General features: G+C 48.6%; 1 protein-coding gene across 4 annotated transcripts in view; it reads left to right on the plus strand.

Annotated features, from left to right (window-relative positions):
• OSBPL5 (oxysterol binding protein like 5) overlaps positions 1 to 16,068 on the plus strand; it is a 114,665-nt gene that overhangs the window by 705 nt on the left and 97,892 nt on the right. Inside the window, exon 1 of one of the 4 annotated variants that reach the window (XM_026092761.2) lies at positions 73 to 255. The exons of 1 other annotated variant lie outside the window; for it this stretch is intronic. Coding sequence is in view for 1 of the 3 variants with exons in the window: in XM_064513123.1 (XP_064369193.1) it covers positions 398 to 643 (246 nt within the window). In the remaining 2 variants the exon portion in view is untranslated. Of the gene's footprint in view, positions 1 to 72; positions 256 to 382; positions 644 to 951; positions 1,087 to 16,068 lie in introns of those variants that run through there. 2 more of the 4 variants (XM_064513123.1, XM_026092762.2) reach the window with 2 other exon arrangements.

The raw sequence follows: 16,068 nt of genomic DNA on the forward strand, positions 1-16,068 counted from the left end.
CTTTATTGCGACGCTGATTCATCAGGTGAGGGGGAGGAGGCAGCGCGGCGCAGGTGGCTCCGGCCCCCTCCCAGTCCCTGCGGGGCGTCCAGCAAGGTGCTTCCTTGGCTGCAACCAGGGACAAACGGCGCCGCGGTTCGGAGCGTGATACCTCCAGGGAGAGGCCCTGCTTGTCGTCTGTGCGTGGGCCATCTTCAGAGCTGGCGCGCTGCGGTCCGGAGCAAAACGGAGGCCTGACTTGTGTTACGTTACGAGGTAATACGAATTTTAGTTGGCTCGGTCTGGCTTGGGTCAGGCTGGCTGGTGTCTAGGTGACCCGTCCTCTGCTGGAGGCAACTGAGGGGCGCTCGGTGGAGAAGGTCTTCTGGGGTGGGGTCAGGGCCTTGGAAGGGGGCAGATGCGAGGTGGCCCAAGGCGCGTTAGCAGGGTGCCCCGACCCCCGGGCACGAGGCTCGCCCTGCGATGGCACGGGTCCGCGCTGCTCGGCCTGCCCGTTTCACGCGGGGAGACGCGGTGCTCGGCGTGTCTGCGGCTGGCCTCCCCGCCTCGGCAGCACGAACAGCACGGAGACGCGGCTCCTCGCCACGAGACGGCCCCAGCAGCTCGCCGGAGGTGCCTCCGCGTTCCTGCCGCCGTTACTAAGGTAGAGCAGACATCGGGCGCAGCTCGGGGAGCGGGGACAGGCGAGCCCAACGCACGTGGGCTTGGGAAGGAGCGGCGGCGACCTGCTCTGCCAGTTGGTCTCGGCGTGTGGCTGAGCAAACTCCTCCCCGGCGCTGCTGCATGCAGAGCTCCCAGCCCACGCTGAGTCGCGCTGGGCTGCGTCTGGGCAGCTCGGCGCTGCCGAGGACTTCACCTCCCACCCGGAGCGAGGCAGCTCCCCTCCAAGCTGGCCGTGTGCCGCTGCTGCTGCAGTGCTAATCGGAGGCAACGCATTTCAGCGTACTGCGTGTTTTGAGCCGGCCGCCTAACAGTAGCAGCTCTGGTGCTCCTCGTCGACACGCGTCTGTCCACCGCCGCTTTGGAGGTGGCTGGAGCAAAACTGCTTCGTGGATGCTCTCTCCCCAGCTTGGCGTGTGAGATCGGGTGAGTCAGGGAAAAACAGCAGAAGCAGTTGCTGAAATACCGCCTGCTGCCCAGGAGTGCCTTATCGCTGAGGGACTCGGAAGCCGAGACTTGACTTCAGTGATTTCCATGTTTCTGAATTGTTGAAATATTATTTCAAGGTTTAGTTTCTTTGTGCTTGTGTGAGGCTCCACGTACTGTGTATGCATCGGTGTGGTACAAAGCTGGTGGGATTCAGGGGCAGTCTCGGGCAGGGCTGGAGGCAGCTGAGCAGCAGGTTAGGGAGCGCGACCCCCTGCATAGCTTCAGGCCCTCACCAGAGGGGAGTGATGTGGAAGTGAGTTTTCAGGCTCAGGGCTACCCCTTGTTCTGTCATCTCGGATAGTTTGGTGTTGTGTTTGCAGATCTGTAGTTGAGGTCGTGTCATTGGACTGAAGGATTTATAAATGTGCAAATCCAGCTTTGCTCTGGGTTGAAATGGCTCTGTTCTCCTCCTTGCTCTATAAATACCTCGGTTTACACCTAGGTCTCCTTCCCGCAATCTTGTGTCCCTGTGGTCTGTGCTATGGGCTAGTATCAATAACCTTATCATGCCGGCAGCCGTCGGGGTGTATCTTTTTTGACTGAGCCTTTTTGCAGATCGGCTGTAGGGCTGCGTGAATTCGGTGGGTGTTTTGGCAGCTTGATTCCTATTCGCATGATATAGTATCAGTGCAAGATTAACCTACTAAAGCCAAAAGAGAAACATTCATGTCCTTAATAAGCCGGGACATGTACAGCTATCCTTGAGGAGAAAAGCACTGCGTCTGCCTGCTTCGTGCTGTCTGATGTGCCAGAGAATCGATCCAGGTGGAATTGCCCCCCAAGGGGCAGCGTAATAGCTGCTCTGCCGGTCTTCCCCAGTGGGACGCTGCTGTAGGGGCGTCCTGAAAGATCTGCTGTCCAAATCCATCGGTGAAGGCTAGGATAAAAGCAGACTCGACGTTTATCTTAATGAGATGTGGGGGAGAGGCATGGAGCAGTGAAACGTGTAGTTTTGGGCTGTTGAGCAGAGGGCTGGGATGTGAGCTCGGTCCTGCTGCGTCCCAGCCTGGCGCCGAGAGCACAAAGTGGTGTCCCAGCCGCTCTTCTCCAGTGCTGAGCTGTCCTCAGCCCTGTATTTCTCAGCAAAAAAGTCAGATTACCCTAAAAGGTACTTGGATTTCTATGCTAATGTAGATTTTTCAGACAACGATTTCATGTGCTCTTGCTCCTTTCCACCTTCAGCGCTGCAGAGAGGGTTTGGCTTTTGTTGCCTGCGTTGCTTGAGGCCAGGTGAAAGTGCAATTCCCCTGGCAGCGTTGCACCGCTTCCTCTTTCCTCACATTATAGTGTCAGGGATTTCTCCCCCCGCTGCCACGTCCTGCACGGGAGAGGAGGGGAGCTCTGCTGTGCGGCATGGTATGGGGAGCTGTTTGTCACCGCGGGCTATCTTGGCAGAGCGAAAAGAACAATTTCTTCTCCTCCTTAAGAAAAGTTCTAGTCTCCTACTTGCTTTTCTCTTTTTCGTGTTACTTTCAGCATCAGGAAGCAATCATTTTGACATAGCAGCGGGACGTGACCGAGGCTTTTTGACATTTTGTCAAGCATTGCACAGTTTGCTCAGGGAATTGCCGTTGGCTGATCCGTGAAATCCCTGGAAGTAGGATGTGAAATTTCCCCTGGGATTAATGCTGGCCTGCTGGGGTTCATTCTGGTAAGCTCCTGGCATGGGTGCAAACAGGCTAGATGTACATTTTATAGGATGAATCTTTTGCTTTTCTCTTGCTGCTTAGCTTTGAAAAGAAACTCATGCAATGCTGCAAGCCTAGCTGTTGCTGGTACAGCAAATAAAATTTTTTCTCTTACCTTACTAAGGAAAAAAAATCCAGATTTGCAGATCACTTTGTGACCTGTTCTTTCATATGTGGGTCAGACAGTTCAGGTCTGAGCAACATCAGGATTTTTTTCCTCATAAAGCAGTAAATCCCTACGTGGATTATGAAGGCTTTCTGTGAGCACTGAATGCACCACTGCGGTTGCGGTGTTAGTGGGCAAAGCAGTGACCAAAGCTGCACTGCAGAGCTCACTGCCGTGTCTGGCTGGAGCGGCACGTTAGCCGTGAAACACTCGGTCTGTGCAGTTGTGAGCCTGGCTTGCAGTAGAGCTGCTACTCGCCATTTTAACATCTGTTAGCTTGGCCTGGCCTCCCTGTCTTGTGCTGTCTTTGCACCATCCCTCATTGTGAAGAGATGTAATATGATAGGAATGAATACAAATGGCTTGGCTTTGGGGTTTTTTTGGCTTGCTTTAATTTGGGCTCGGATGCAAATGAGGCCCTGTATGTCTTTGATACCCATGGGCTGTTGCCTGTAGTGCTGTTACCACCCGAAGGTGCGTCCGGACTTGGGCACGTTGGAGCACCCCGCTCTCGCTGATGGGTCTGTGTGGCAGCGGCTCTGGGAGCCTTCTCTACACTGGTGTTCAAGTCCTGGCTTGTGACAGCCTCCGCGTAGGAGCAGGAGGCTCGCTTTCCCAAGCGGGTGAGGTGCGCCACGAGGACCCTGCGGTTGTCCGGCCGTATCTGAGAGGCGTGGTGGGGTCTTCTGCTCCGAGAAGATGTGTGTGGCCAGGCATGTGTCGCAGCAGCTTCCCAGGCCGCCTGCCTCTCGTCTTGCATCTGCTTGGAGTACGTGTCCATGGGTCTGTCTTTTACTGCACAGTGTGCCTAGTGCGGTGTGGCCCTGGCCTCTGCTGTGCTGCGCTGCAATATAAATAAAAACAATCCTGTTGTGCCAGCAAGATAATGAATAGTAACTCTAAATTAGCTACAAGTTGAGGGTGCTACCAGTGCTGTTTTTTTTTTTCTTTTCTTTTTTCTTTTTTTTTTTTTTTTCTCTGAACATCTGAACTGAGGTGCCTCCTCATGAGGAAGTAAGAAGTAGGTAGGGACTGGAGGAGAAACACTGAGCAATGGCTGCCTGTGTGACTCAGAAGCAATTTAGCCGCAACAATCCCCACAGTGCTAAAGAGGCCTTTTCCCCGAAATGGACAATATGATGTTCTCTGCTGTAAAGCTGTCATCAGCTGGCTTCATTGTGCTAATATAGGCCTTGCCGTTATCAACAAGATGCATGGCTAGCAGAGAGCGGCCCTCGTGCGGGCTGCTAATGACGGGTAATGTTCTCCCAGTTGTTGTACAACAACATAACACAGCGATTTCCTGCTGAATATTGTATTCCCAGTGGCCTGTGTGCTTACACTGTGTTAAAAATGATGCTTCTAATATCAGTGCAAGTATTGCAAGCCAGTGTTTCATTAACTTATGAAAGTACTGATTGACCATGTACCAAGAGCATCCCACGGATACCTGCTTGTAGATGCATTGCCTTTTCTCATTAAGTAGTACCGTAGAAATTAATTGCTTTGAACAGACTGACCTTCTAGGAAAGCTCTGAATTTGGGGTTTTCATATCCTTCCATGGTACAGACATGAGCAGGTATGAAATCCGCTTCTGCAGTTTGTGATAAGAAATGAAATTTCACTGTCTGCAATGGGATTGCTCTAAATTGGGACTTACTTGTGGGAGCTCATGTTTGCAGAAATGGATCTTCCCAGCTTTTACCACTCACTACTGTGCATTTATTAGGTGGCATGTAAATGCATGTGGCTTCTTACCTGCTTTCCTCCTGGCTTCAGTAGCTTAATCTCCTATATTGTTTCACATCCCAGCCCACTTGAAATCAATGTGTTTTCCCATTGACTTCATTGCAGCCAAGTACTTTCATCCTGTGTCTCTCTCGAAGAGAAATCACATTAACTGTACGTTGCTAGCCGGAGATGACTTTTGCTGAAAGCATACAAAAGCAATTATTTGCCTTGTTATTTAGCCAAATGCAAATTCTTTCCCCATATAAAAAGGGGAAACTTCACTGTGGTGAATGAAAGTGAACTGAAAATTGGTTTTCAAGTACTGGCTGTACAACACAGAAGGGACATTCATTGTGCTACTATTAATGATTCCTGAGTTTTCTCTTGGAGTTGTGGTATTGAATTTGGAAATGGAATTTAAATAATTTTTTTGCTAACATCTGTTTTCTACTCACTGACTAGATGCAAAACAGGAGAGATCCAGTTGTTTAATAACTAGATCTGCTTTTGACTGATACTTTGATAGAGTTAAGATTATAGCTCTGGAAAAGTAAGAGTTTATTTTCTAAGCCTGATCTAATTTGCTGTAATTACATTAAGCAGTAAATTGAAAGAGGCTCCTCTGGTGAAGATGAAGATAAGAAATGGTTGTGCCACATTACCATGGCCAGGACTGGGAAAGGAAGAAGAGTGTTAAGTTTTGCTCTGGCTGGAAGGGAAAGTTGCACCATGTGGGCCTTAATCACTTAGTTTCTCGCAGGTTTTGCTGGAAGAGCTCCTGTCCTTTGCGCCTCAGGGATGCGGCAGTGTTCGAAAGGAAATCACCGGTGAAAGTGGCTGTGGAAATAGCACTACGCGCTGATTTGCACCTTGGAGCCGAGCCTGCAGCCGCGTGTGCCTGGTCCGGTGCGGATAGCGCAGCGGCAGCAGCCATATCCGGAGGCGCTGGGCCACGGCACCGCTCCGTGAGGCCCTGCTTTGTCCATGCTGTGGAGCAAGGTGCGATTTGCTGCTGGTTTCTGCTTGCAGCAAGTTGCAACAGCTCCGGCTGCCGGCCTGGCCTGGCTGGTTTGGCGGGTGCGTGCTCGCTCCTGTGCCGGCTGCGGAGTTATTCAGTCTCTGGAGCGTTCCCATCCCCTGGTGGAAAAGCATTGTGCAATACAGGTCCTTTTGCTTGATTTAAGAGGGTCTGTGTTAGCCCCAGCTGAACTTGAGGAAGCTCAGTGTTTTGGTGAGCACCCGAAGTTTGCATCTTTGTTCCAAATCCTTCGCCCTGCAGTAGGGGAAGTTTGCACTGAGGAGCAGGGTTTTAGTCTGTGGTGCCTCCGGTGTGTGCTCCCAGGTGGGTCAGGAGGAGTCCCAAGAAGTGTTTTGCTCTTCTCCCTCCTTCCCTTCCCCCAGTAACTTGGTGCTCCTGGACACAGGCAAATTGAGGCAACGCAAGTAGGGTCATGATGTGGTTGAGGCGCTTGGCTTTGGATTCGAGAGATCAGTGTTAGCTCCTGCCTCTGCAGGAGCAGGTTTCATACGCAGCTTCGGGGAGGTGGCATGCATCCCCGTGCCTCTGTCAGCTGCAGAAGAATAACAAGCAGAAAGTAAGTTGTTGTTTTTACTAGATTTTTTTTTCTTTTAATGCTTGTTTGCTCAGTGGGTAAAGTTAGTGAGAAATCTTCAGGCCCATCTTTTTTTTTCACTGCCACTCCTAGTCATGCCTTTTGCTTTCATTTAACATCATGTAAAAATTAAATGGTGAGTTAAATAGTGTAGCTCTTAATAATGTTTCTTATAGGAGCTGGGCGGCACACAGAGACGGTGCCTGCAGGAAGCCTTGAACGATGCCGTAGTGGTTTTAATAGGCAAACCTGCCCCCTCCCTAAGCCGCTGGCTGAGTGTGTCGAGGATGAACTGCGGATGAGACTCCAGCATCGCGAGTATCTGTACCGCTTGGCTGGAGTACCAGAATCTGAAACAGCACATGAAATAATAAAAAGGTTTGTTTTACTGAAGTCAGTAAAGTAATTTTTCTTTAGGCTGACTTGGAAACGGACCTTCGAAGAATTAAGTGGAGAATAATCGTCATGTTTCAGGGCTGGAACTGTTCAGCGAGCGGCACAAGCTGCCCATTGCAGGCTGCCTTGCTGATCTGGCTTTTTCTAGCTTCATTTTCTGGCTTTCTGGCCTCTTCTCCCTGTGTGTGTAATTACAGTCTATGATCAGGTGATCCTGTAAGTGTCTTTAAGTGAGCACTTTAAATCTCTCATTGCAATTAAGACCTGGAGACAGTCTTGCGATTTTTGCTGGGTCTTTTCCAATTTTTCATGGCTCTGTGTCCCAGGTGAAGACAAAGCTTGCGTGCGTTGTGCCAGCAGTGCTCTTGCAGCTGCCACATGCAGGATTTGAGCTGCAATCTTGCTCTTGCTTGGTCCCCCACACCCATATTTATGTTCCCACGGGGCTGAGCGAGCCCGTTTTACCCACGGTATCGCGCTTGGAGCTCAGACTGTTGGCTGTCTGTAATCCTTCATGAATCAGAGTCATTTTGGAAAACTGAGGTGTCTGGGCAGTGAGGACAGGGCGTTTTGGTCTGGTGTGTGGCAACACAAGGTTATTTTTTGTTTTTTCATTGATTGTATTCCCAGCACTGTAGTAACCTGCCGACATTTAGTCGGCAGTAAAAAGGTCAAGGAAAAAGTTACTTCCTACAAATCCTGGCATTTGCTTGCTCTTATTAAAAGGAGCATGCTTTCCCTGCAGTGAAATTTCAACCATCCACAGCTTTGTAAAAGATGCACTACCAGCTGGTGCAAATATATGAAAATAAGAGCAGTTTTCCCAAGTATTTTGTGTCTACCACTGGCCTCTGTTCTAGTGATCTGTCCTTTCCTGAAGCAGGATATAGGGAAGATGCAGGAAAGAAGTGCACCTTAACAGTGAATGCGTTACTGAGAAGAGAAATGATCGGAAGTTGTTGTTGGGAAAATCAGATAGTAAGTTAATTTAAAAGATTGCCAGAATCAACTCTGCTCTCTAGTTCACGAGGCCTTTTATAGTTCTAATTTTTAGCAATGGTTTTTCATGTTGCCTCTTCAGAATCCTCTGCTAGGTTTGAAGTACAGAAATTCAGTGAAATACAAGCTTGAAAATTTTCTTGGTTTCTAAACTTCTGTATTAATTTTGTCTTTGAAATGCCTGAGTTTGAAGCCACAGCCAAATGCATGCAGGCAGCTAAACTATAAAACCCCTGAGGGGTTACATATAGCGTGAATACAGAAGCTTAAGGCTAACCTTTAATGTGTTTTATGAGGATGACTTACGCTTGGAGGTCTAGATTATCTTTTTCCCCCATAAGAAAGGATGGCTGGATCTCAGGGCTGGATTTTGGGAGGGTCTGAGTTGAGCGGAGGGAGCTATTTGGGACGCGCCAGAGCAGGCGCCTTGTGCAACGCCAGTGCCTGCTGCACACGATGGGGATGTATCTTCCTTACGAGTCTGTCCCATGTTGCTTTTCTTGTTCAACGGATAGCAGTGTTATCTCATCCCAGGCATTTCTGTGGCTTGTCTCCTCCCTGGCCTAAAATTGGACTTAATGAACAGCTTCTGGAAAGGGGGGAAAAGTATTTCATGGCCTGCTGCTGTTCTTATTCACAGTCAATTTGCTTGGTCTTCTCTTGATCTTTTCACTAATTCTTCACAGACTTTGACTGGATTGTTAACAGAAAAAGACTTATCAGGATGCATTTTTATGTAAATGTACCTTAGTATCTCCCACTTATCCTATTTAAAAAAAAAAATCAGGCAGCTATGGAAATATCCAAGGCCACAGGTGGTCACAGGAAAGGAAGGCAGGATAATACCAAGGCAACTGAAACACTTTTTCTTCAGATATTTTTAGGTAATGGTAGTCTTTTATGTGAGTTAGGGTGCCTTTTCTTTTGGTGCGAAAACTAGAAGCTGCTACTGTACATCTGTGTCCTGTGGGGGGGAAAAATATTAATTAACATTGAATACATTCTAGGGCCTGTTGGATAAGATGTTAAGGAAACATAAGGAATGCTTCAGCACCTCTCTTTAGGAATAATAAAATCCAGATTAAAAATCAAAAACTAAGGTTCTGCAAGCGTTGCAGCAGTCCAGAGCCTTCATTTTATTTCCAGAACAGTCTTCCCTCCCGCTGTTTCAGACATCTGAGCGAGGTGGGCATATGTTACTTTCCTTAGTTTGGTGCAGTCCTTCCCAGGAGAGATGGTCTAAATATATTCAAATAAAGTGTTTCCAATCTCTTCCCAGCTAGAAATGAAATTTTTTTTTCCATCCATTTTCCATCCATTTAGGCCCTGCTCCAAATCCTACTGAAATCATGTTGGCAGGCGCAAGCTCAGCTCTGGGTGCAGGTGTTTCTCCAAGTGGGTCTGGTTGTGGTAGTCCATCACCTCGAGCTGGATGTTGTCCCTGGCCGGTGGCAGCTCGTGGTGGTCCTGGTACCAATTCAACGGTTGGGGTTGGGAGTCAGAAAATCAGTCTCTTGGCATGGGTAACTCACTGTCAGAACTGGGATGGAGCTGTGGCATCACCGTACCAGCGCTCAGGGTCATATTGGTGCATCACTGCGCAAATTTTGTGGTGGTGCCCTCTTCCTGCGTGGTGACTTTCTTGTTTTTCTGCTTTAAATCTGGTGCTTTGGAAAAGCTACACATTGCACAGGGGAAAAGACTTCTTTGCAGAATCTCCTTGGTTAATCCTCCTGGTCTCCTTGAAGGTCACCTGGAGAACTGTGCTGTCTTATATTTGCTGGTAGCTTTCCACTGGAGAATGAGCCCTTACCCCCATAGCACTGGAAAGTATGTGGTCATACTGCAAATGCATCTATAGTATCTCTTGCTAAAATTAGTTTGGTCTTATATTTACGCAACCTGCATGTCTTTCCTCCTTCCCTGTCTTTTTAAATGTGTACTTTGCTGTCTGGCAGGACTAATTGCCTCCTCAGTAGGACAAGGTTTGGACGTGGACATGTCCTTTAGATGTTTCTGAATTGTCTAGGATACAGCTGATCTACAAGGAGCAGTGATACGACGTGTTCATGATAAAAGCAATAGCATTAGGCACAACAAGCCCACCCCATTCCTTCCAGTGTCAATGAATGCAGCCCTTGGACTGCAATAACTTATGTTTTCCTTTCCTGATGCTTCGCAGGGGAAAATTGGTGTGCCTGCCCAGCGAATAGCAGTGCATAGCAAATGAGGGAGCACCAAGGCGTCTGATGGATGAGCCTCCCCTGAGCAGGGAGGAATATTTGAGAGAGGCTCGTAATATACTGCAAGTGGAAATTGCCCATTCCTGGTGTAAAATTCACAATCAAATCTCCCAGCAGAGACCTGAACAGCTGATGTGGGAGGATAAATTGCTGCAGAGCAATCAAGTTGGTGCCTAAATGGTTATGGCCTCGGCCAGGCAGCATGACTGTTTCGTCTTCAGTGGCCGATGCCTGGGAGCACTTCAGAGGTGTGCTCAAAGTTAAGAAGGTGCTTTGCAATAGGAGTGTTTAACTTTTCTTTTTTCTTTTTTCTTTTTTTTTTTTTTTTTTCTCTCCTCCATCATCCACTCTAAATGGTGAGGGCTGGCATTTGGCGAGTCTCCCTGAGCCACCTCAGTGCCCTAAAAGGGGGTGGGCATTGCATTCCTGCCTGTCCTGGGCAGTGATTTGACTTTATCCCTAAAAGAGTGCAAAACTGCCTGATTTCAGAGCTTCCACCTGTTCTCTAGGTTGTTGGTTTTTGTGTTTTTGTTTTTTTCCCCCTCCAAATTATAACAACACAGGGACCAATTCAAGGCCGGAGAGGCAGCTCACATACAACTAGATGTTTAAAATGAAAGCCCCAGTATGCAAATGTAGTAAAAATAATTGGAACAATAATTCCCCAAAAGTGCATTGCTCATCTGTTTGTTAGGGATAGCCTTAAATATCCAAGGCAACATTGTCAATCTTAAAGATCCTGAAGTTGTAAGAGAAATTGTGAAGCTCAGTTTAAAAACTTTTAGGTAGGGAAGGAGGGGGGACCTTTATTGTTAAATTTCCAAAATGCTAGTTTACATTCAGCTCATATTTCCAAGCTTTTCACTCTAACCACAACAATTTTTTTTCAGGTTTTACTAACAGTTTTCAAAGCAACCCCCCGAGGGTTTAAAAGGAAAAACCTACTGCAAGATTTATTATAGAACTGCAAGCAAGAGCAGTCCTGGTTAAAACACAAAATACGGCCAACATCTCTGGTATACTTTTCTTACGCTACCAAAACCTTCTGAATTTATGAATAGTAGCCTTAGTGCTGGAGGAGCCATTTGCTCAGCCTGAGAATGAGATATATTGGGCTTAACGCCAAGATTAATGCTATCTGGTCCTCTCCAGTGGCATGTAAACGGTGCGGGTACCTGCAGTGCACATACCTGTGCCTGGTGCTCGAACCAGCTTGCTCCTCAGTGTCGCCGATACAGCTGCACCATGCTGTGCTTCCCTTCGCCTACTGTAACTGGCAGCCTGCGTTGGTAGTACAGCACGCTCGCCGATTGATGTGGCAGCAATCAGAGTCACTGTTGCACATTATGTACTTGCTGTTGTATGTTACGTCCTCATTAAGGGAAGATGAAAAATAGGAGAGGGAACGCAGGCTTAGAAGATAAGGTGTGGCGGTGCCCATGACCGTGGGTGAGTTGTTGGGTGACAGCTAATCCCTGTGAGTGCAAACAAGCCCTTTGGTGCTGGGCCAAGGTCGGGGATCGAGCCCTGCTCCAAGAAGTTAGTCTCACAGATTAAAGCTCCCTGGAAGAAATCACCTTTATGGCATAAATTTCCTATGCCCACATGTATGCATGCACGCACGTAAGCATTGCCGGGGAGACCAGGTAGAGGGTGCATGTGCAGTTCATTTTGTAGGAGAGTGGCTATTGCAAAAATGCATTATCCGCTGCCATCTGTGGTGACAGCAGAGCTGTTCTGATTTACGCTGCCTGGAAGTCTTGCTCTGTGTGCTGCTATGTTTTTATTGGGTGGAAAATGGTCAAGTTCAGAAAGGTGACTGGCTTTATTTTGTCTGTGTTTTCTCGTTTTACAAATAAGATTGAGTCAGCGCTCGTAATGTTGGAGGCTGAGCCGCATTTGCAACACGGTTCCTTCCCTGGTAGCTGGCAATTTGGGGTATCTGGCTTATCCATATGAATCGCTCTGTAGTGCAGAACAAGGTCATTTTCCTCTCTCTGTGCTTTCTGCCTGTCTAACCAGACACCATTTCATAGGCACTTTGTTGAATATCTGTGAAATCATTTTTGGTTCACTTCAGATTTGGGTTATATGCGCCCCCCTCCCCCTTCGTTGGCACATATTACATAGGCTGTACAGGAACTGACAGCTCATTTTAGAAGAGTAGTGCTGTAAATTCCATGGCAGAATGCATTTTGTCAAACACGTGGTCTACGCTGCTAATCCAGGAGATACCCATGTGTCTTGGCCCTTGCTGGCATGTGCTGGCATCCAGTTCAGTATGTACTGCTACTGTGTGTATCAATATCCGATGTAGTATAAACATCATGTGCTTTCTCTGTATAGCTTTTGTTCTTTAGTAGCCACTTCATATAAATGGCACTGTTTTCATGCAAAGAATTACTGTGCGTGTAAAGAGATTGGGATGTGCTCACATGGATATGAGAGGGTGGGGGCTTGCGTTTGCATCTCATTGACTTCATTATCCACTTGCACTGGTGTGCTTGAGGGAATGAGACCTAAGTATGGAAAATGCAGTGGTACAGCTTGCACTCGCCTCTCCTGGAAAATGTGTATGCAGGAGGGAATCGGTGGCCTTAAAGATAGTTATCCCTGTGTGTTGAGCACTTGCTCGTTGCAAGGAATAAGTTGGAGAGGTTGGTCCCTCAAATAAAGAGTTGCTGGAGGATTTTTCACGTGAAAATACCCCAGCGCTTACACATAATTGAAACCAGGCTTTTTCAGCGTGTCTCGCTGGCGCAGAGATCTGCTGGTGCCGGGAAGCCGTGAGCACAGAGGCGTCCCGTAACCGCAGAAGTGCAGGGCGAACCGAGGCGCCTGCCGGAGAAGCGTGGTAAGGTTGTGTTTCGAGGAGGTCTCGCAATGTCCCTCGCCTTTACCGAGCAGCAACGCCCGCACCCCGGCGTGTGCCAGGCAGAAGGACAGCGCAAGTTGGGTGAAGCTGCTCCTTGAACAGATTGGGCTTTATGCTCTGCAAAACCAGACAGTAAATGTCAAATTCCTTATAAATACCAGGCAGCGCGTGGCCGCATTGAGCTGGTGTTGCTGGTGTGGCCCGCGGGATGGGGGAGCAGAGTCGCTCCGAAATGTCAGGTCTTTGTTGCCCAAAATAGGCTTTTGTCTTCTTTGCTGTGTGTGCTACGCTTCCCCCCCTTGCTTTTTGTGGTGCAGTATAATGAGGAAAGAGCCTGGGCAGTGCACACAGGCGACCGCGAGGCAGTTCACGGGGCTTCCCATGCAGGTCTGCGATGCTCTGCTGGGAGCAGAGAGCCGGTGCCAAGGGATTATTTGGGGCTCTCTGTTAGCACTTTGGTTCAGATAAGGGCGCTGCTTTGAGGTGCAGTCTCTGCTGATGTGCTTTTTCATGTTGCGGAGCCATCCTGGAGCATGCGAGTGGGATTACTTCTAGGTGAAGCTGCACTGTGGTCCAGCTGCTGAGGAGAAGAAGCAGAAGACAGATAGTCCAGAGTAAAGCCTGTCTGGTAGCTTGATTTCCTAACCCAGGCTCATCTGTGGTTCCAGTAATTACAGTTCACAAGTTTGGATCTTCGTGCTTGCGAAAGCACCAGCCCGTTGGCAACCTGTGAGAAGGCACCCGCTGCTGAAGGCACGGGCAGGGGGCTGCGCGGGAGCCTGGAGGAGCCTAGACGGCTCCCTGGGGGGCTCCAGCAAGGGCAGAGGAGAGTGGCATAGCACGCGTTATCCCATCACTCCAAAGCTTGGTCCCAGCAGAGTGGGACATCTGTTTAATTTATTTGCAGTGGTCAGTGATGGCAAGGCCTGAGCAGCTGCTGTCCAGAGCTCGGTTTCATTCTCATGGTGGTTCTGTCCTTCAGAGGAAACTGGAAGGCTTTGAACACCAGTCTTGAAGTTAAATGTTCGTGTGGTTTTGGGGTTTCTCTGCCCCCCTCACATAGCTAACAGTTATAGGAGACAGCACACTCATGCTGTTTAAGCGTAATTATTACTGACAAATATTGCAGAGGAGATGTAGGATGCTGAAAACTATCTTGGCAGCAAAGTGCATAGAGAACAGGCTTCAATTTGTAAATTTAATCTCTAAATAGGATTTTTTTTCTTTTTAAATTTGGAATCTTTCCTATATCAGTTCATGTCAGTTAAGGGGTGAGCTGCTGAAGCGTTGCTGTCTCACCTTTCTTCTGCTCTCCTGGGTTCAGTCTGGTTGCTTCCATGTGCACAAGTTGCTTCAGTGGAAGGAAGGACACAAGCGCAACCACCCCACACCCCCACTTTTTTTGTATGAATGTGAATGCTGCTTTCCCCTTTGCTGGCAGGCAGGGAATGAGTGCTGTGCCACTAGCTGGGTGACTGGCAGAGGGCAGCGGATGTGTCACTGCTAATGATGGACTGTGCAGCACCGAGGGGCACTGCGGAGTGGCTTTTTCTGAGCGAGCCTGCAGGGCCCTTTGGAGAAATGTTGTGCAAGTCCCCCTCCCAAATGCCAGCATCCCTTCCCAGTAAACGGAGTCACAACCAGCATTTCGTGTTTTTGTGAAGAGACATGTAAAGGAAAGATACTAAATAAATGAGAGCCTTGAAACAAAAGTGGTTTGTGGGGGAGGAGAGATGCTGGGTGCCTCTGCAAAGCTGCGTGTGATCCAGCTGCAAGGCCAGGGAGGTCGCGTGGGTCAGTGCATCAGGGAGAGCCGAGAGACGTGAGCAAAAACCCCCGAGCAGCGTCCTTGTTGTCTAACGCCGGGCGAACCCGTTCTGAATGTCACTAGAGCAGCCGGCAGTGTTGAGTGATCGCCTCAGAGCATCCCGTGGCTGGGGCTGCGTGAGCAGGTTTGCAGTTAAGGAGGTGACAGGGCCTTTTGTTACTGCACTCCTGCAGGGCAGTGATGGGTCCCCTCTTCAGCACCCTGGGTGCTATGCAAACAGGGTTGCAAGAAATAGGCTGCTGTGAGGAAACACTCCGATCCTTTTCTTTTAAAACCTGCAGGTTTTTTTCCTTTTGAATAGGTTTCTTTTTTTTCATTTTGGCAATTAGCAAGCAGAAAGCTGCTCCTGCTGGGCTGGAACAGGCTGGTGTAGTCTGAGGTGTTGCTTATCGACTCATCCTTGCACAACTCCTGGGAAAGGTACCGTGGGCTCTTCTCCACCTGGCGAAATGCCCCATCCTCAGCCAGGCACAAACTGAGCTAAGGAGCGAAGCTATTTCCTCCAGTCTGGCTCTGGCTGCTCAGCCAAACACTGTTAGAAACCATTTTAAACGTGGATCACAAACCTGATTTTTTGTGGCAAGTACAGATAGGCCCTAGGAAGCAATTTAGGAAGACCCCAAAAGGTCTGACATCCCTACCAAGTTCAGCCTGGGGGGAGTGTGAGGTAGCCTTACGGGACTGCCCTCTCCATTGCCTTCTCCTGTGTCTGCAGGTCCATCCAGCCTTAACTCCAGGAGGATCCAAAATACAGAGACAGCTGGGAAACTGTGGCGTGAATGGTGTCCTTCCTCGCACCCCTCAGTTATAGCTGCACCAGGTCTATTAAATGAGATGTGCTTTGAGGAGCAGGAATGCATTTAGTAGTGACTTAGCTTCTTTATTTCTTTTCTTCCTTGGTTCTTCTCAGAAACAGGCAGCCAATGGTTGGATCCTGGGGTTGCTATGGTGAGTTCTAAAATACACCTTTATCATAGTTGATAGGTGCCAGCCAGCATATTAATTCCAAGCTGTCCATATGGTTCAGGACAAAAATACCGTGTGTTTTTTTTCTTCTCCCCCCCTGCACTTCACTTTGTCGAGGAACGTGTCACCTGCTAGCTCACCGCTACTGCGCTGTATTGCGTTGCCCTGGAAGAAATCTTTAAGAGCAAGGGTAAAAAGTACATTAGGAGATGAGGAAGGGAAGGGCTCTGTGCAGAGAAACACGAGCTCCCACAAGTGTGGGCTTAGTGATTTGAATTGCCTGTTCCCTTCTCCCTTCCTTTTTCAGTCTTTCTGTTGCAACAGTCGCTTATGCTAGAGTGCACATATTTGCAAAAGCAATTCCATGGAAATTGGGGGCCCTCTGATGTGCACAAGTGTTTACTGATGTGACT

This window comes from Dromaius novaehollandiae, chromosome 5, assembly GCF_036370855.1.
Source record: "Dromaius novaehollandiae isolate bDroNov1 chromosome 5, bDroNov1.hap1, whole genome shotgun sequence".
NCBI lineage: Eukaryota > Metazoa > Chordata > Aves > Casuariiformes > Dromaiidae > Dromaius > Dromaius novaehollandiae.